General features: G+C 33.4%; 1 protein-coding gene and 1 pseudogene across 4 annotated transcripts in view; both read right to left on the bottom strand.

Moving 5' to 3' along the window:
* The window catches only part of KLF12 (Kruppel like factor 12), a 237,584-nt gene that overhangs the window by 126,474 nt on the left and 90,466 nt on the right, over positions 1-20,644 (bottom strand). For all 4 annotated transcript variants that reach the window (XM_011369778.2, XM_011369779.2, XM_023536386.1 and 1 more), the window contains one exon: positions 9,323-9,869. In XM_011369778.2, the coding sequence (XP_011368080.1) occupies positions 9,323-9,869 (547 nt within the window). The remainder of the gene's footprint in view (positions 1-9,322; positions 9,870-20,644) is intronic.
* LOC111745459 lies at positions 11,139-11,257 on the bottom strand (annotated as a pseudogene).

Genomic DNA, 20,644 nt, shown 5'->3' with positions numbered 1-20,644 from the left:
TCCATAGTTATAAAAACAAAATAAAATGAAGTCAGTACAGATACACAGAAAGTAGCATTTTATTTCTACTAAACAGAAGTCCTATACAAATGTGCAGGATGGGAATTGGGACAAGGAGGTAAAAGTAAGTGATGCTTTTCTTTTCTGGACCAAGTTAATAGTTGTGTGTGTGATTTTTGTTTGTTTGTTCACTATTTCAGATACTAGAACTCTAAAACACAATAGAAAAATTAGGTTTCAAAATCAGTTTCAAGTTTTATTTTAAAAAAGGGCATATTCACTGCACTCCCTGACAACTCTAAGCTAACTGGGTATATTTGGGAACAATTATAGAATAAACAACTAGATTATAGAGTTCTTCCTCCGACTACTCTCAGTTCACACTGTTTTAAAACTCTACCACTAGATGGCAGTACAAAGACTGTAATTTTCAATATCGATTACTTAGTTCCATAATATATCACTTTGGGATAGGTGATTTGGTTAAATATGAACAGAGAGAAGAATTAAGATTCAAAAAAAGGTAGAATGGTGAGGGGTAGGGGCGGATAGAGAAGGACAACTGGGAGAAAGAAAAAGGCAGGGAAATGGAGGGGCGATGGAAAGTGACAGGGCAGAGAAAAAGAATATGAAATAACCAAGGTTATTTGAAAAGAAGGTGAAGAAAGGAGAAAAAGGAGAGGAAAGGGGCTGAGTTAAAGGTGAGAGAATTCCAGCGTGATCTCTTTCAAACTTCTGGACAGGAACCACAGTAAAAAAATATATATTTCAATATAACTCAGCTTGTGTGTGCTCGCGTGCTTTCTCTGTCTGTCTGTCTCTGTTTGTCTGTCTGTCTCTCTCAAGCACAATCACGGTACCACATTTGCATTATGTAAATAGGCTGAACAAAAGTTCCATGATATAATACTTATTTGGGTGATACTATCAGATATTTTAAAATCTATTTCATTCTATTTAATTTCTTTAAAAATGCTAATTATGAGCTACTAAATTGATTTCAAGATTCACCAACAGAAAAATGACCCACACCGTGAACAATAATTGTTTTAGTGTATTGCAAACTGGAGCTCACTTTTGAGAGGAGTTATTTTAAAAATCATCACAGCTTGGAGCAATAGACATTCCAGGCCATATAATCAGCCATAAAACATTCGTTAAATAAGTGAACTAATTAATGGAAGAAAAAAGATGTTGAAGCCACCTGGTCATGAAAAACACATACAACTGGCCAATGATCAAAGTAGTATTTCCTCCATATAAAGGTGGCTGGAGGAAAAATAGAGCATGTGATTATTACTCTGTAAATTAGAACCTGTTCTTTTACTTACTGGATAAACAAATATCAAATTGTTCTTTTCTAAAGAACACAAAGCAGTATATCAGTTAATCAAATTCTCTATTACCAATGGAAAATAGGCAGGGAAAAAGAACTGAGAAAATATTAACAGTTTAGAATAGAAAAAGAATTATTACTAAGGGAATAAAAAAAAATAAGGAACAGAAACCACAGTCACGGAGTTGTAAATAATTAAAAAGCCAATAAAAAACAGTGCTGGCAATGATTTTAAGACCAAGCTTCCCTCTTTGATTTTACATTCTTCCTTCTTTCACTTGTTCCTTCCAAGTATTAAGAGTTATTGGGTAAAATGCCCATTTTCTAAATATATATGTGTATACATCTCTAACACTGCAAGTTTTCTTGCAGTGAGTATATATCTCCAAACATCATCAAAATAATCCTATAAATATCTGTAATCTAATACGTAAAATAGGAATTTCCTTGTAGCATAACAGCCCCTTTACTATTTGAAAGTAGAGGCTTTACATTTAAGTAGAACACTATTTCAGGAGAGAAAAAATTTAGTCTTACTAAATGAAACTACTAAGGAAACAAAAAAATTATATTTCAAAATCCAATATGTAATGTTCAATATATTAAATATTATCAGAGAAATTTTTCAGATGTGGTAAAAATGTAGAGACTACATTAAAATACTATATTAGTTACACATCTCATTTAAGCATATATTTAAGATAAATTAGATCTTTTTATTATAAGAGAAACTTGTCCTAACAAATTTAGAAAGTGCTATGTGTCACTTCCTAACAGAGTGAACACAAAGCCCATTCTGATAACCTCTTACTTTAGCTACTTTATCTAATAAACGGATTTGTCTCTTGTCCATATCTTCACATCCTTAAGTAATACCTACTTCTGAACGAAGGACCACCTCTCAGTGTGGATCCCCTCTGGTGTCCATACTTTACTTTTTGCCTTTGTTCTTTCATTTACTATTCAACTCTGTGGGGGAAAAGCCAATCAAACTTATTCCTTGACATTATATAGTTTCTAAGGAGCTTAACCTAGTGTTTTCTCTTTTCTGCTCATTTCCTTAGAAAAACACAGACAATTTCTGTCTCTTCTCTGAGCCTGTTATTATCAAATTTTAGAACTAACCCAATCTATTCCAGAGGAAGCATAAGAATCAGCAGATTGTAGGTATGTTAGAGAAACGAGAGCATAAGAAGCCAATTTTTTTGATGGGCTCTAGTTAATGTCTGTGCATGTCCAGAAGTGAAAAATACAGATAAGTTTCTACTCTGTGTTGAAAACCAGGTAAAAATAAACAACAAATGATCAATATATCTATAAAAAAATAAAATTTTCTGAACTATTTAAAATTCGATTTTTCATAAATATTAGCTGACTTGCTTTCTCACTATTTAACAAGTTCCTATCATTGTTTTATGAGAGAAGTGAAATATTCAAGTCCTATCAAAGTCTACATTTAAGAATAATAAACCAAAAGTCAGTCTTTCCAGTTTCACTTCCCAATAAACGACTTTAAAAAATTAAAAAACTTAACTAGAAAATTTGTTGTTAAACATCAAATCCGGAATTAAAATATGAATCTTTATGTAGTAGCTATCATACTTAAGCCTAAGTAGAAGAATACATTTACCAAAGGAAGCTGTGGTAGTTCAATCACTCAAGAAGCAAAGACAAGCATACACATAAGCATAGGTCAGCTGCCCTGGACTATTCTGGTCATATGGACAGATGATACCAGGACTCCACGGAATGGTGAACTAAAAGAGGACAGTCATGTGTAAGGTAGACAGAAGAGGCGAGCTGTGACAAAACGAACTGTGGCCTGAAATAAGACATTATCAACAGCAAGTGGGAAAGCTAACAGCAGAAGAAAATTGGTAAAAATAAGAAGGTTTGAGATGGGAGAGTTTCATGGGAGCAAAACCATTGGATTCAATGGTAAGGAGCCACAGCCATATCCTCCAACCAGCTTTGCAGCAATCACTGTGATGGCCATATTTCCTTTCACGAATATAAACAGCAAAGGACTAAAAATACACTTGTGGCTTCTTCCTGTAGGCTGCTGAGAAAAGCAACAGCCTGTAGGAAGAAAATGGGGTGTGAGTATTTCAAATCTGCCCATGGTCACATCCCTTTGAAACTCCTGAAGGAGTGCTATGAAAACAAGGTATATTTTTGGAGGATTCTTCACTTCATTTAAATATAATAAGAAAACAAGACTCTTTTAAAGAAGATGACCAAAGAAATCACATGCCAAATGGGGTTGTTTCCTAACAGCAGTATCAACATGCTTTTGTCAGATATTTTGGGAAAAAAGTAATTTATAGTCATGGATCTAATTACATAAATGTTTTAAGTCAAGAAGAATGCACTTATGGCCCATAATAATTATTTTTCAAGTATGACACCGTTATAATAAAAAATCTGAATGCGATAAATCTGTTTCGTATAATTCTGGTAGACTGGGCTGCTGGGATAGGAAACTGAAGCTGAGCTCTTCCCTCAGGAGAATCTATTTTATTCCAGTCACGTGATAGGTCTGGACAGCAAAGGAGACAACAATAATGGGGAATGGTGGAGAAATAATAGACCATCTACATAAACTAATAAAGAAGAATGGGATTGTGGTCAAGGAAGAGAACTGGGCAACAGTGAAAAACACCCACCTGGCTGCACCAGGCTTTCCAGTTCAAACTATTCCCAGATCACCAATCAATCACACCCTGGCTCAAGCCATATCCTAGGCACCAAGGTGACAGCATCTGTTCCTCCAGCTTAGGAAGAAGGGACCCGCTGAGGTACGGAAGGGAGGAGATAAATCTTTTTAGCTCTTTTAGTTGCATTTTCATAGACTGGTTATGGTATGACCTTTAAGTATTTTGAATTTTTAAAATGTCATATCTATTAATACACAAATGTAAGAAATGTCTTTTAATGACAAATACACATTAATTTGGGTTAATCTTTTGTTGTGAATGAATTCTCATACATCTACTAGGTGATGCATGAGAAATGTTTGTTCTTATATTTACATTAATTCTGCTATCATTTTTACAATTCTGCTACTATTTTTTATAATTTTCAATACTGCACATTATTTGTTTGCTTTTCATTGTCAGTCCTAGACGATTATCTTCTGTTTTTAAATTTTCTTTCATTTTCCATTAGTATCCTTTTTTTTTTTTCCTAATTTTTTTTTCAGTCTAATAAACTGACTTTAGAACTCGGGTTAATTACTGCAAGATGCAGGTTACTTCCACAGTATAATATAATCGACTAACGAGCAATTAGGAATTTTGCTTCTACAATTCTGCCCTCCCTAGAATTACCAATTTTCAACTATCTACAGGACTATTCTTGACTAAATACAAATATGCTCTCTCCCTCGTTTAAAATCCCTACCTTGAGAGCTTAAATGTCTCCCTAGCTATCATTTCTCTACACCTCTTTCCAGAACTACTCCAAAGAGCTGTCTAGGCTCGCAGTCTCCCCTCACACCTCCCATCAGAACACAAACTCACTTCAGTCAGCCCTTTCTCCCCGCTGCTCCACTGGCACCGTGTCACCAATGAACTCTGCCTTTGCTAAATGCCCAATTCTCAGTCCTCATTTTATTTGCCCCTCAGCAGCTTTCGAAACAACTGATAACTCCCTTCTTGAAACACTTGTTTTGCCTGTACTTTCTTTAACACTCTTCCTTTTACCTCCGTAGCAGATGAAATGGAAAGATGGATGGATGGATGGATGGATGGATGGATGGATGGATGGATGGATGGATGGATAGGAGGGACAGAGGGAGGGGAATCCTAAACACCCCAGTCTTCCATCGAGGCAATAACAAACCAAGAACAACTTTGCTTGTGATTTTAGACCCTAATAATTTCTCTGTAAAACATTAATTAATATTTCCTGGGAAATCTACCAAAAACTTCCCCAAGCTGGACTGAAATTCCTTTGTAAGGTAAAATCCTCTCTTCAGGGTCTCGTCGACAAGTAACATGTCCCAGGTTATATAGTAATGAAATCAGGCCAGACCAGTCTGCTGGCTGCTGTCTCCACATGGAGCGCCTCCTACCTCTCAGCACTGCCACTCTGGGGTCCATCTGCTACTTTGCCCTTTTGGTATTAAGCAGAAAAATGTCTCCCTTGAGAGACCTTATCTGACATCTTCCTTCTCACAGCTCTAGTCTCAATGTGCTTGTTTACGGCACCTTCCAGAAGATCAGGTCATCTTTCATCATGTCGCATATCACATTCGAGGCCCAACTGAGATGTTGGTGCCTTGGGCTAGCTAACAACTTGTCATTTCTTTAGGCCGATATTCTTTAAATGTTTGGATGAGCTGAGATTCTACCCTCCTTTCACATCCTTCTGTCATCAGTCCACATACCCATGTGGCAGTGTTACCCCATCACACTCCCAAATCACCCCTTCTCTGAGCATCACAGTAAAAACATGTCTTATGACCATACATAACACACCCATGAAAATACTTTTGTCAACTACGACTTTCTCTGTCTGCAAATATAATTCAACTCTATGCCTTGGGCAAATCCATGGCTGGTCTATGTTTTAATCCAACTCTGTTCGCTATTACCAGTTAACTGCACGATTTTTTTTTGTTGTTTAATAGACTATAAGCACTCAGATAGAAACAGAATCTGTTTTGTTCAACGCTGTATCCCTGGTGCCAGGAAAATGCCTGATACATGATAGATGCTCAATAAATACTTGAATGGATAAATTATTCAATTCATATGATACATTATCTTAGATGTGGATGCGTACATTCACAGTCATTCATGTAATGTGACATCCAGCAATCTATTTCTCTACCAGAGACCAGATATGTTATATCAACTTTAAAAGTAATTTGCCAGCACAACCATCTACATTTATATGAATTAGTTTTATATTTTTATTATTAGCATTTAAAAGATCCAACTCCCCTATCATATTTTCTTTTGTTCATCCATACCAGATATACAAGTCCTAAATAGGAATAAAAATAGGGGCTCCCTTTATCACTCAGCCATTCCACTGCTGGCCTAGTGCCCAGCTGTATATGTGCCAAATAAAGGCTGGAGGAATTACTGAAATGCCCTTTCCTTTATTCATTTTGTGAAGTAAGCAGGCCTCCTCCATTAGATACTTTACGAGCATCTAATTAATCAGTTAAATAATAAAAAATCTTATAAAATGCTATAGCATTATCTGTAGAATATGATGATTATAAAAACAATATAAACTAATAAAACCAGAAAATATGGAATGTTTCCAGACAATTTCTTATACTAAACTTTCATCCCTTATAATCTGTTATAGTAATAACTTTAAGAGGCATTTCTATACGAGCTTCTTAGGAGCAGTTTTTCATTTTTAAATTTAATAATTTTTTTTCCCTCCAACTTTGTTTTTATAAGGGAAAAAATTTCTGGACATTATGGCTCCCCACACATTTTCAGAGGGAGAAAATAATGATAAATAATGATAAATATTTATGGATAGTTGATCAATGCTAGAAATTTACACATAAGATCTTAATCTTCCCAATAATCTTCAAAGACAGATGTTCTTAATCCCATCGATCACTGAAGAAAATGAAGATTATTGAGATTAAATAGCTTTCCTAAGTCCAAAGCTGTAAGTGAGAGAACTAGAATTCTAACTCATACATTCTTGATCCTAAATCTCTGAATGTCCACATCACGGTCCAGTGTGTTTAAAATTATATAAATGTGTCATTTATATAATCATATACTATGAGAAAACTATTGAGTAAAAAACACTGCATGTTACTAACAAATATACTCATGCCTGAGTTTTAATAAAGTTCTTCTGCGAAGATATATTTCCCAGAAAACTGGCAATATACTTTATATATTATCCACTTTAAATAAAAATCTTTCCCATAGAAACGATAATAGCAAATAAAAGAGATATCTTTTTTCTTCATTAGTGCATCAAAATTGTAAAAAAAAAAAAAAAAAATCAGTAACAATGTTAAAATCCTTATCAATCAACTTCATGATAAAAGCAATATTTCTCTTATGTGGTATATTCTCTACTATACACATGTACACACATATAAAATAATGTAATATGTAAGGTTATGTTTTTTGATATGTGTTAATTCCTAATTCTTAAAAAATTATAAAAACATCTATAATTATAGGAGAAAATAAATATCTGAGGTATCCTTCAGTTATGTTATTATTCAAATCTATTAGCTCTTTTTTAATCAGAAGTGTTAGTAATATCAAAGAAGTAAATATCAGCTCAAGCGAAATCACAAAAAGGCTCCCTATTCCCTCTTTTTCTTCTTCCTGTTCATGAAGAGGGTGGTGGGACAAGTACTGGGCCTTTGCCCATGACAGCACACTCTCAGAGAGAGAGAGAAGCTGTCAGGAAGTAAGCACAGAGTCTCTGCACCTCAAGACTGCAGTCTAAAATATCTGACTGCTATGAGTCAAGAGATTTTTCACTTGGTAAAACTGGGAAGGTGAAATTTACTTCATGTGCTATGAAGAAACTGACAGCACTACTCATAAACAATAACTTGACAAAGATGAATGCATAGTTTTGTAGTATATGTTTGCAAAATTTCCTCTAAGTTCACAATCAAATGTTATTTCTATGCATTGAAGCCTATCTTATACCAGAACCAAACAACCATGTTTATTAGCCTTTTATGAGAAGTGTTTTATGTATTCATTAGTCATAGTTTAATTTTGGGCCTCAGTCAAAGCAAAAAATACATAAAATCCTAATCCATTATCATTTCTAGGTTCTGAAGACAAAATGCATACATATGTATTCAGTTTAAAGAGAATGAACCAACGATCATGGGCATTTTACATTTCTATAGAAGGGGGGCTTATTTTTTCTATATTTTATTTTTTTAGGCGAGGCAACCCTTGGTTGACCTCACAGATTACAAAGACCTTCTCAGTTTACAATCCCTTATTTTTTAATTTAATTTAATTTAATTTTTACACCTACAGCACCTGGTCTTCCTAGGTGGTCTCCCATCCAAGTACTAACCAGTCCCGACCCTGCTTAGCTTCTGAGATCAGACATCAGGCTTGTTCAGGGTAGCATGTCCATAGACAGAAGTGGGGCTAATTTTTTAGGTTTATGGGAAGAAAAAAAAATTAACATCATAATGCTATTACAAGCCCCTTCCAGTAAAAATTGGAAACTAAAAAGAACTTAGAAGTAGATAAATAACTTCATGATCAGCTGCAAACTATCATATGTAATTAATTAACTAGGTATTATTAAATGCAGTCATGTAGCAAAGTATCTTCCTGTCTTTAAACCCTAAGGGATTTTAATATTACATGTTGAAATATTTCTATAATACTGAACCATCCTACTATTTAAAATTATAACAATTTAGACTTATTTGAAGATAAGAACTCAAGCTACATGATACTTTTTTAGCCAAACACCTAACTTTAAAATTATTTTAATGACGACTTAATTTACAAGTTACTCAAAAGTGAATGACCAGTTTCCAAGCATTACAACTTCATGGCATTCTTAAATTGTCATCCAAATAAGCTCCGATCTGAACAATGCAGAAGAAACACCTTGATTCAATTTTTAAAAATTTCGTAATGGATCATTTCTATGAGGGATCTATGAGTTTATACTTCACAAGCAGTTATGTTAGCTGCAGATTGTCCTTCCCATCTGGGTATTTGAAAGTAAACACTTTTTTGCAAATTTAGGTATTTGAATTCGGACATTAAATGTCTTGATGAATAAAAATATAGAATAAGCAATACTGAATCATATACCTACATAAATATAAGATTAGTTGCTACTAAAACTGTGTTCTTAATGGCTGACAAACTAGTGTCATGTATAGAACTTGTTTGGATGTATGGGATATGCATACCATTTAAGGTTCACTCACTGAATAAAGGAATAGTTACCTGCACTGCTGAAATAAACCAAGGCTTTGCCTGTGTCCCTTACCTTTGCCATGACTTCTCCCATCCTCCAAAAGCGGCACTACGATAGTGTTGTTCACATTTCCAGGTGACCGAACAGCTGTGTACACCACAGGCACCGACTGTACCACCACGGGGATTCGGTGAACATGACTCAGTTTGTTAGACTGTAAATTCATGGGACTTGAAGGTGGTACAGGATGGATAATGTGCAAAAACTGCTGGCCTCCCACACCAGATGCAGAGGCAACAAGGGGCCCTGGAGTTAATACTGTTGACGAAGATGATGCTGAAGATACTGATGTTATAACAGTTGGTGATGAGGCTGGACGACTAGAAGACGAAGAAGATGTTGAAGTTGAAGAAGGCGAGGAGGCAGATGCTGTCATGGAAACTGGGGAGGATGAAACAGCTGTGGGGGATGTCCTGGCTTTGTTGATTGACAAGTCCACTGGCTCAGTTTGTGTTTGGAAGTGATCTACAGATAATGAGTCCTCCGGGGGTTCCCCTTTCACATTATTTAGCAACAGGGGAACGGCTTCCATATCGGGGTAGTTGTGGACGTTTGGAGACTGTGGGGAGAAAAATGGAACACATATTTACCTCTGTTAATTACACATTTTAATAGATGCAAGATTTATTATTGGAATGCTTATTAATTTTTCTTTTATTGCTAAGGGACATAAATTCGTTCCCCAAATATCTGAAAAACTGGTCTGTGACAGTCATCATGATTAAAGTTGAGAGTGCAAAAGTACAAAACAGAGTAAGACAAGACCTCGGCTATAAAGATATTTTCATCTTATCGGAAGAGACAGGCACAATTGTTAAAATCCAGGGAAGTGCTCTATGGAAGAGAAAAGAGGCGACAGAAACCTAAAAATTATGAGCAATTTTACATAAAATCTTTTAAAAGACAAGTTCAGTATGCAAAGCATTATCTACTTAAAACTGTATAAATACAACCTATTAAAAACATTCATTTTGTTGGTTTGACCCATCCTGCATTTACAAGTCCCAATTTCCTCAGTTATAAAATAATGAGAAGTTTGATTAGATAATCTTAAACATCCTTTCCAGCTCTAGAATTCTACAATTTCATAATCTAAGCCTCATTCAGCACTATCATAATCTGGAAGCATAATATTACCTGGCAACAATACTGGGAAAACTTTCATATTTAGTGCAAGAGTTACCATAACATCCTCATGAGCATTAAAAAAGGGCACAAAGTTCTCCAACTTCCCACACCCGATTACCACATTATTAAATATAATTCATTTCTAACAACTGGATAATAACTTAACTCTCAGTGACAGTAACTTTTTTTCTCAAAATAATATACAGAACTTCTACAATGTTCCTTTCAGAGAATAATTTTAGCAAAAACTTATTCTGGAAATTTTAAATTGTCTATGACTGTTTTGTTTAATCTAAGCTAATGATAATAACTGTCTAAGTTCATTATCGTTCTTTTAAGTTTTAATGAGCAAAATTTAATGATAATAATAATAATAAAAATGATAATGATAATAATCCAAAATTCAACATAGACTAATGGGTTTGGCATTTTATTACTGGGCATGAATATAATTTATTCTTATACTTATTCACTCATAAATTCAACAACTATTTAGTGGATGCTTACTGCCGGGGCCCATAATGGCCCACAAGTTCTATTAGCACGTGTCAGTCTAGCCTTAACAGAGAGAATTAGACTCTAACAGATCATTTTAGTTACATCTATTTTTTTGTTTTTTAGGTGAGGCAACCCTTGGTTGACCTCACAGATTGCAAGGACCTTGTAAACTTGCAATCCCTTATTTTTCAAAAATTTTTGACACCTACAGCACCTGGTCTTCCCATGTGGTCTCCCATCCAAGTACTAACCAGGCCCGACCCTGCTTAGCTTCCAAGATTAGACAGGATCAGGCTTGTTCAGCATAGCATGGCCATAGACTCATTTTGGTTATATCTAATTTGACAAAGCTAACATAGACATTATTGTTCTAGTATATGAAAACCCAAAGCTTTTTTTCAGCTTCATTATAAGAACAATGGCTAAAATTATATTAAATTGTTCTATTTCATTCTTTGTTTAATAAAAGATTTTGGTTTGCTATTCCTCCAAAACTTAAGCATACACTTAAAGGAAGAAAATGTGTTCTTTCGAACCTTTCTATATAGATTATAAATTATAGCTCCATTCAAAACATACATAGGCAGAAGTGCAAGGAAATTTTATCCTGCAACAATGAGAAAAGAAAGAAAATATGTCAACAATGGTACCAGACAGATCAATGAAAAAAAGAAATGAGTTGCTGTTTTATTGTTTTGCTTCTACACTAACATAATTACTGATCCATAAAAAAAATAAAAATTAGAAAATATAAAAATGAATCATCCAAAATATTTACTGCATGAATTCTAAATAACAAGATTTCATTTTATACAATGAAATTGAGAAGTGATTTTTTAATCTTCTCAGACACTAAGAAACAAAGTTGAAGAATCACCATAAACTGAACTACTTTTAGAAAAAGCTGTTAGCATTGCGCAGTCTTCTAACTAGAACAGTTTTCATTTGGGTCCCAGCATTATCATCTAATTTCTTTGTAGAACACTGTAAGATGTTTCTTTTCTTTTTATGAAATTAATTAATTAATTTTTTATGGTGACACTTGTTAACAAAATTCAGTAAGTTTCAGCTATATACTAACAGTAAGGCATATATATGTTTACACTGTGTGTTCACCTCCCATAGTTACATTTCTTTCTGTTATCACATATTTGACCCTCTTTACTCTGTCTACCTCTCCCTTCCCCCCTTACTCTTCCTCTCTGGTAACCACTAGTCTATTGTCCATGACCATGAGTCTCTGTTTGTCCTGTTAATTTCTTGCTTTTAGGTTTATATCTCACATATAAGTGATAAGTGATTTTCAACTTTTTTTCTCTGGCTTATTTTGCTTAGCATGATTATCTCGAGGGCCATCCATGAAGATGTTTCCTATTAGCATGTTATATCCATACAGAAATTATTTTATGAAAGACTACTTTCATAAAATATCCTAACTGTTGTATCATTAAAATGATAAAATGTCATTAAGCACATGTTACCAAAGTCTAACTTCAAATATATTCCTGATTTATTTCTCTTTTTACTGTTATTATATCCGAAATTCTCATTTGGAAATAGTGACCGTTTCCCGCAAATTTTTCTCCTCCTATCTACTTAGACATAAGGTTTCTACTTAGACAGATTTACAAACCAAGGGCTTAGATATAATTCATCATTGTAGAAACATTTTATAATGTAAACAAAAGACTACTTTAACAGATTATGACAATATAGGAGGTGAGAAATATAAAGTTTATTTGCAGAGATAGCTTCTGAAGCATCAAGCTTCTCTGAGCTTTGCAACCTGCTTAGACCTCCCCAGATTTCAAACAGCAGTCCACCTTTTGCAGGTATCTGCAAGGAAAATATTTAATCCTTAGCTGCTTTACAACAACAAAGAGTGTTCCTTTTATAATTCTGTTGTATATACTAGACAACTATGAAGACCAAATATTACTAGCTCCTTGGTACTGTCAAATACTTGAGAACTACATAGCTTTTGCATGAGCTCGCGCCAAAATATAGAAAATGCTCATAAAAATTGGGAAAGATAAACCAAATCTTTGGACTATAGATTATCTTATTTGGAACCTTGCATATTATATATGTGTACATAAACATAAACATTACAGAGGCACATGTGGGTTCCTTTTTCACATGTTGCAGTTGAAATGCAGCCAGTATGTCCAAAAATAACACCTCATCAGTACAAAGAGGACAAAATCCTTATTGTACCATCCATCTGTTTACAGTGCTGACATAATATCAAATCCTCTCAGCCCATACTAATCACTTCTACTGTGATAACGAGGCAGGTACAGTCGTCCATAATTCCAGCTTTAGGTGGCACATACATATACATAAAGCCAGCAATACTGCTGAAACATGGTTTCAACACAGCTATGGCATATTCTTGCTTCTCCTTTTAGGAAAGAGAAAAGACTTGAAAGGCTTGATACTGAAATCATCATTAGGAAGTCATTACTTTCGGAAAGTGGAACACTGAAATGTGCTGGTTCTGAGGTTTGAATCTGTAAATGCGTAGCTATAGTGGGGTCACGAGCACGGGAGACAACCGAGAGAGAACAAAGTTGAGAGGAACCAAGGGAAGCCACCAAACGAAGTACTTAGAGCAGCTAAAAACTAAACAAAAGGACTATACATATTTAAGAAAGTGAGAAAAGATATGGGTATGATATCAGGAAACTAAGGGGTGGGGACACTGAAAGGAACAGAAAATAATAAGGAAAATTGAGTAAGTTTTAAGCACAATGAAGAAGAGAGAACTTAAGAACAAAGAAAGGATTCCATACTAAAATTTTACCCTTGGTTACTAACTACTCAATTCTTGATACAATACTTATGTCAAATACGCGTTGCTGTTTTTGTTGTTTTAAATAAAAGCCCATCAAGAATTTTTGCCTGGGAGTGTTGACTTTAGCTGACGTTTTGCTGTTGAAGTCCCTGGTGTGGAAGAGATGAGCAAATACTAAATTCAATGTTGTCTAAAGAAACAACACTCTTCCTAAATATATGAAGATTGTAAGGCAACACTGGATTTTTGTCAAAGAGAATGAGAGTAATTTCATTTTCAAAAAGATTATATAACATCACTTGAAATGGCCCACAAATAAATAACTTTTTAAATAAAATGTCTTAAGAAATAAATGCATAAATACACACAAAAGTGCAGCATGGTAAATGTTTATAAAAACTTTATAAAAACCCTGTATGTAAAAACCTAAAGATAAATATAAACAAGATTATTTTATTATCACTTCCTTTAAAAGTCTGAAAGCCAGTTTTATTCATAATTTAAATAAAATATTATACATAATAGTCTAGAGAACATACTCTTTTCAGTGATCTGGGGATTTCATGTGAGCTTTTCTAATCAGATAATCACATTCCTGAATAAACATTTTAAAATGTAACTTCACCTTTTGGCATTTTGTTGAATGAATGTAAAAATAATTTTAAAACCTCCTATGTACTAATGTTTTCCCTACAGTAATCTATTATCATCAGTTGAAGAAAAAGCATTTTTAATGCTGATTATATATTTTTATCATATGGCAATCTTAAAAAAAAAGAAAAAAAGTTTGCAAATACCACCATATTTTCTGAAAACTCTCCACAGATTCTTATATGTAGTCACGGTTGAGGACCACGTGGATAATACTCTGTTAAATGTTAACCAAGATTTATACACTGTTTATTTTGACTTTAATGGCAGTAGGGATTTTTAGAAAAGCAGCAAATGTGCACACAAACACATGCACACACACATGCGCACAAACAGGACGTCCTCAACTGGATATCCACTCATCTATTCAGCCAGCCAGTCAGCATTTAAATAAGTTGTTTAATTTTATCTTTATAAATTTTTAAGAAATAATATCATGGCAGTTTTTAGAAAAGACTGCAAAGTGATTGGCCTAACATTACAGAGCTCCTAGCTTAACTATTACAAGAATCTTTGCTTTATAGGATGTTGTATGGTTATTACAGAAAGAAAATTTGATTCAGACACAAGACTTGAATTCACTCATTTGCTGTACAATCTTGATATCATCATTAAATTCTCCATAAAAGAGTAATACTAGTTCTAAACTCATACAATTGCTATAAAGATTGAATAAAAGATATCAGGTGTTTTTAAGAAATTCTGAAAAAATGGCAGAGAAGCAACTGAGCTTCCTGTTAGAACTAAAAATTCTAAACATAACCTAATACATTACTATTAATTCTCAGAAGTGACTTAATTCACTGAACTCATCATCAGATATACTGTGATACAGTACTGCATAATTCAGCTACTATTGAGGTACGGTGTTTGCTAAACAACCAAAAAGGTACATATTACAAAAGTAGCTGAATAAGTCAGGATATTGTGAGCATTTTTAGGGTACACATATGATTTTAAAGAAACACACTTTCTCTTAAAATATAGGAGACAGTCATTTGAAACTATTTAATTTTTTCCCCCATATTTTTTAGATTAATTAGATTGGCCCACAGGATGATCATGTAATAGTTGATGGAATACATTTTAATTGATCGGTCTGATTTCTTAATTTCGCAATACAAATAACTTACATGAATCCAGTTTGCATCCACTAAGACAATAACATATAAAAATATTAAAATAATTGCTATGGGATATTGGCCATTCTTTAAGAGTATTATCATGGGATGAAACAGGAGAACATTATTTTTTTTGTGTCTCAGCAGAAAATTATATAAGTTTCACTCTCTGACTTAGTGATTAATTGAACACATACTTTTTACGGGAAGTACTTAAAGAAACTTACTGTGTACACTTCATGTAAAAAAAGAAATAAACTAAATTTATGATTCTGTATCTGTCACTAAGTTATACTTGAGCGTTTAAGTTATAAGGCATTATTTTAAATGCAAGTACATTTTAATTAAAGAGATGAAGTCCCCTTTCTACATGAAGTGCAGAGTAGGTATGTGCCTTAGTTTTCACGCCTTCCTTTCCTTCATTAGTAAGTGGAATTATCAAGGTATGACCACTGGGCTTAAAACAAGCAACCTGCAACTATGACTGGCCATTTCTACTCTATGTGTAAGTCACTGAAAATCTATTTATGAATAGAGCTTGCACTTCACTTTCCACTCTATCGTTTTATTTTAATAAAAAGGAAAGTCTATCTTTCAACATTTGTCTTGCATAGGTCTTCATAGTTATCATTTACGTTATTTTCAGCCCAGTGATTTTTATTCTTTACGTGTTCAAGGAGAAATTCTTAAAAACAAACGTCATATAAGTGTTAATTTATAAAACTGACCAAGAGAAAAATTAAAGCCAAGTACACTAGTGATTGAGAGATAAATAGTAATTCCTCTAAAAGCATGAAAAAAAAAATAAAAGGAAACAAGTAGAAATATTCTACACTGACAATGTGAACCCTGGTTTCGAAAGTACTGAATAAGTTATCTACTGCATGTAAGAGGAAGATATTTGAAGGAATATTTAATTCAACTGCTTTATATCAATCTCTTAAGTGTTTGTTTAAGAAATGATTGATGTCTTGAGAAAATTCAGAACATATGCATAACGTAATGGACTCTTTGTGCTTTTACATTTCCGTTTTCATGCTTTCACGAATGAACTGAAATGCTGGCCTTTAAAAGGGTTCAATTACACACGTATAAATTTATCTCAAATTTTACTTTCTTTCCCAGTTATTATGTTTTTCCATGACCTATTTATTTCCCAGGACTTTCATGAGTCATATTATTAAACCAAAGCAATCAGAATCTATGTTAACAGTTGACTGAAAGTCTGAAACTTTGGTTTGGCACGTGTGTGGGAGGAATAGTATGAGGTGAGAAGGATTCTTCTATATGGTGGTGGAAGATGCAGTGGATTCTGTTTATGCATTTTTAAAATTAATAGCAGGTATTCCTAAGCAATGAAAGGACTGACAAACATGTTGGACATGAACATATTATATATTATAGGTAAACATAAGTATTTAGCAAGTAAATAACATTTTGTTTTACCACATGATATAATCGGTGAATACTGCTAGATGAGAACACTGTGCTCAAGGTATTAAAACACTTAAATCCTACTAATCTGGTCAAAGGAAGTAAAGAAGTAGTGTCACTAAAACAAATGTCAAAAAGGAAGTCTAGGAGGTTTGTTTTTGTTCCTATTTTCTTACAATTGCTATCAAACTGAACTTAACAAAGCATGCGAAGATGCTCTAAAAATAAATTTTATGTTTCCAACTCTACAACAGTTTGGAAAAGGCAAAACTATAGAGACAGTAAAAAGATCAATGGTTGCCACGGTCTTGAGAAGGGAAAGGAGGAATGAGTAAGTGAAGCACAGGGGGATTTTAGGGTGGTGAAACTCTTCTGTATGTACTGCAATGCTGTTCACACATCACTATGCACTTGTCAAAATCCACAGAACTGTACAACACAAAAAATGAATCTTACTGTAAACTATGGACTTAATATTGTACGAATGTAAGTTCGTTAAATCATTTCATGTAACAAATGCGCTACACTAATGCAAGATTTGAATAATACAGGAAACTCAGCACTGGGGTGGGCTGGGTACATGCGATTCTTAGGTATAATTCGCCAAATATTCTGTGAGTCTAAATTTGTAGTAAAAAACAAAGCCTACCAATTATTTTTAAAAATTAAATTGAATTCAATATTAATGCTAGTGATGAGGTCCAATTGTCTATTATTTTGTCTGCCATTCTTTGTAAAAGTAATAATCCGTAATTATTTTTATGACATTTATAAATTTTTAAAAAAGGTAACTGTTATTGGTTTATCTTTTCTACCTCATATTAGAATTTTTTGATCTTTTGGTTTTAAGTTATTATCATCAGTCAGTGACTAATTTAAAATATTGAAGTTTCACTATACATGAGAGAAAAATATGCCTTACATACTTTTAAGGATTAAAAAAATCATTTGACTCTTCATCCTAGGCCACAGTTTCATTCCGGTGTCTAAGGCATATGCTCTGTGTTAGTTATATATTTTAAAATATGCAATGTTTACCATTTTCAGTGAGATTAATCTTCTCTGCTACTAGATGAAACTTGCTTTTGATTTCACAAAATGTTTACCATTCAGTTATTTTTGTAATGCTATCTCACAGCAGTGGAATACATCAAATTTCAGAGTCAAGAAACCTGACCTCAGAGAGGTTGAGAAAACCAAATTTTTATTGAGATATAACTGACAAATAACATTATATTAGTTTCAGGTGTAAGACAAATTAATTTGGTAACTGTATACACTGTGAAATTTCAAGAGTTGGCATTGAGAAGAAGCTTTCAAAAGATGGTTGTTCTGTTAGGAAGATTACATGTATAGCGACCATCTCAATATCATGCAAATAAGTACTTTAGGTGCATTGGCAAAAAATCCCAAGGGCACCATCATCACTGATTTAAACAGTGCTGCATCTCAAGCAAATCAGACAGGCATTGAGATGATGTGTTCCAGAAAATTCCATTAGGTAACTTAAAGAATGGCTCTAATGAGGACACAGACACTGGTACTGAAGTTGCATATAAAGATAACTGAAGTAAATAACACCATCAAATTTGAGAGTCTGGAAAAATTTGATATTTTAAAATATACATTTTTATAATTTTTTTTACTTTGAATTGTTTTCTAATTAATATATTGAAATATAAAACTATTAAAGTTAAATTATCTATGAGTTTATATATTCAAGTTGTTTACAAAACTTTCCTCCTGGGAAAATAGGGCATCATTTAATGCAGAGACTTGCATTTAGACATACGGCAAGTTGAGATCCTGACAAAGATGTATACAGAATGCTTAACTTTGCCTTATTTTAGGAATAAAAATGAGAAACCAAAAAGTGAGCATAAACACAGGGAAAAGTTTAGAACAACGGTTTTAATCCTAGCTATTAACTAACTGGAATCATCTCTGAACACCTTAAAGGTACAGAGGCCAGAGATGCAATAGGGCTGGGATATGGTGCAGGCACTGATAGTTTAATTGGCGATTCCAATGATTAGCCAAGTCTGAGAAACAATATTCAACAGCATGAGAAAATATTATCTATATAATGTTGTTAAAAATGTTAGTATATAAATCTGCATGTAAAAAATGAACTTAATTTTGTCCCCCCAAAATATTTTCATTTATATATGAAAATAAGAAAAAAGGCTAGAAAAACTACTCTAGCATATTAATAACGGTTTCTCCTTTTGGTGAATTTGTGGGTGATCTATATTTCCTTTTTTACTTTTTTCCTCAGTTTTCCTAATTTCTATAGTGATCTGTGATAAAATAAAATGTGTTATATTTTCAGAAAGATAAAAAATATATTTTAAGGGAAAATGTCTAAAAAAGAAACAGAGGTGTTTATAATTTTTAATCTAGCTTTTCTCTTTCTAGATTCTAGTGAACCATATGTTATTAAAAGAAAGCTACTATACTGTTATTTGAAGAAAATAACAAATTCTATTAAAAGTTCAATTTGCCACGGGTGTTACTACTATCAGTTTAGATTGGTGGTGTCGTTATGCTACAGTAGTTAATGTATCTGCCTGTGTAACTTGGAATTAAACTAAAGAAAAGAGCTAAGTATAATTGATAACTAAAGGTATATAATCCCAACTCCTCCGGTGGATTAAAACTATAGATTCCTCTGGAAATCCCAGGCTGCTGCGTTACAGCTTACCGGGCGAACATTTTCATACTTGAAAAACTAATGTAAACAATTATATACCAAAGTATGGGAACTACAAAGCTTTTTATATTTTTGATGAAAAGCTTTCATTCAATCAATAAGACATTAGTGGACATTACTATATAACCAGGAATGCACTGTTATAAATCTGAGGATGATAAAATAGATTTTAATCCTTGCCCTGATTAGAAGTAACTCTTCCCCTGCCTACTCCTACACCTCCCCACTCCCAAGAGATTTGAAAGTTTCATCACATTTTTAGTGAACTGCATTCAGAAAATATGACATGATATGCAATGGGGAATGTTTTAACCCTTTGCTATAAAAAAATAGAGAATATTAAAAATGAATTTGAGGAAAAGAATGTGCTTTTTAAACCAACTTCAGTGTGCATACAAAACAGTAAACATTTAAATAAGTATTATAGACAACTTACAATCATAAATAATGATTATTAAAATGCAAGAAAAAGAAACATTTATACTTAATATTTACTACAACATTATCTGATAGAATTTTCTCTTCCCAGTTTATAAATGAAGAAATGTAGTCCCACAGAAGCTGAAAGAATCATTCAAGAGCATGATATTATGTAGATCTGTGATCTAAACCTAAGAGTAATTCTTAAGACTGAACTTATTCCCCCTATGCAGCCCTCATCAGTCATGGATGAAAGAGTGAGAGAACTTGTGGTTTTACATAAGAAATAATTTTTTCATGTAGTTCATACACAATTAGTATTTTGCAATATCCAACTGAAGAGAATATAAAAATGACCACTGTTTGAACAGCTGTCTGGTAGGCACCAACTCACTCTCCCAATACACCCTGCGTATAACAAATCTAATGGTATGAGGCAGATGGCAGGATCCACATTATAATGTATTTCCTATTTAGTTCCTGTTGGTTTTCACATTAGGCTTTAGGATAGCAGCAACTAGAAAAATCATTCTTAATTTAGGAATAGCATTCACATTTTGTGCCCTGGCCAT

This window comes from Pteropus vampyrus, unplaced genomic scaffold (assembly GCF_000151845.1).
Source record: "Pteropus vampyrus isolate Shadow unplaced genomic scaffold, Pvam_2.0 Scaffold155, whole genome shotgun sequence".
In the NCBI taxonomy this organism is placed as follows: Eukaryota; Metazoa; Chordata; class Mammalia; order Chiroptera; family Pteropodidae; genus Pteropus; species Pteropus vampyrus.
The sequence above is the reverse complement of the archived record's forward strand: the minus strand, read 5'-3'. Positions and strand labels throughout refer to the sequence as shown.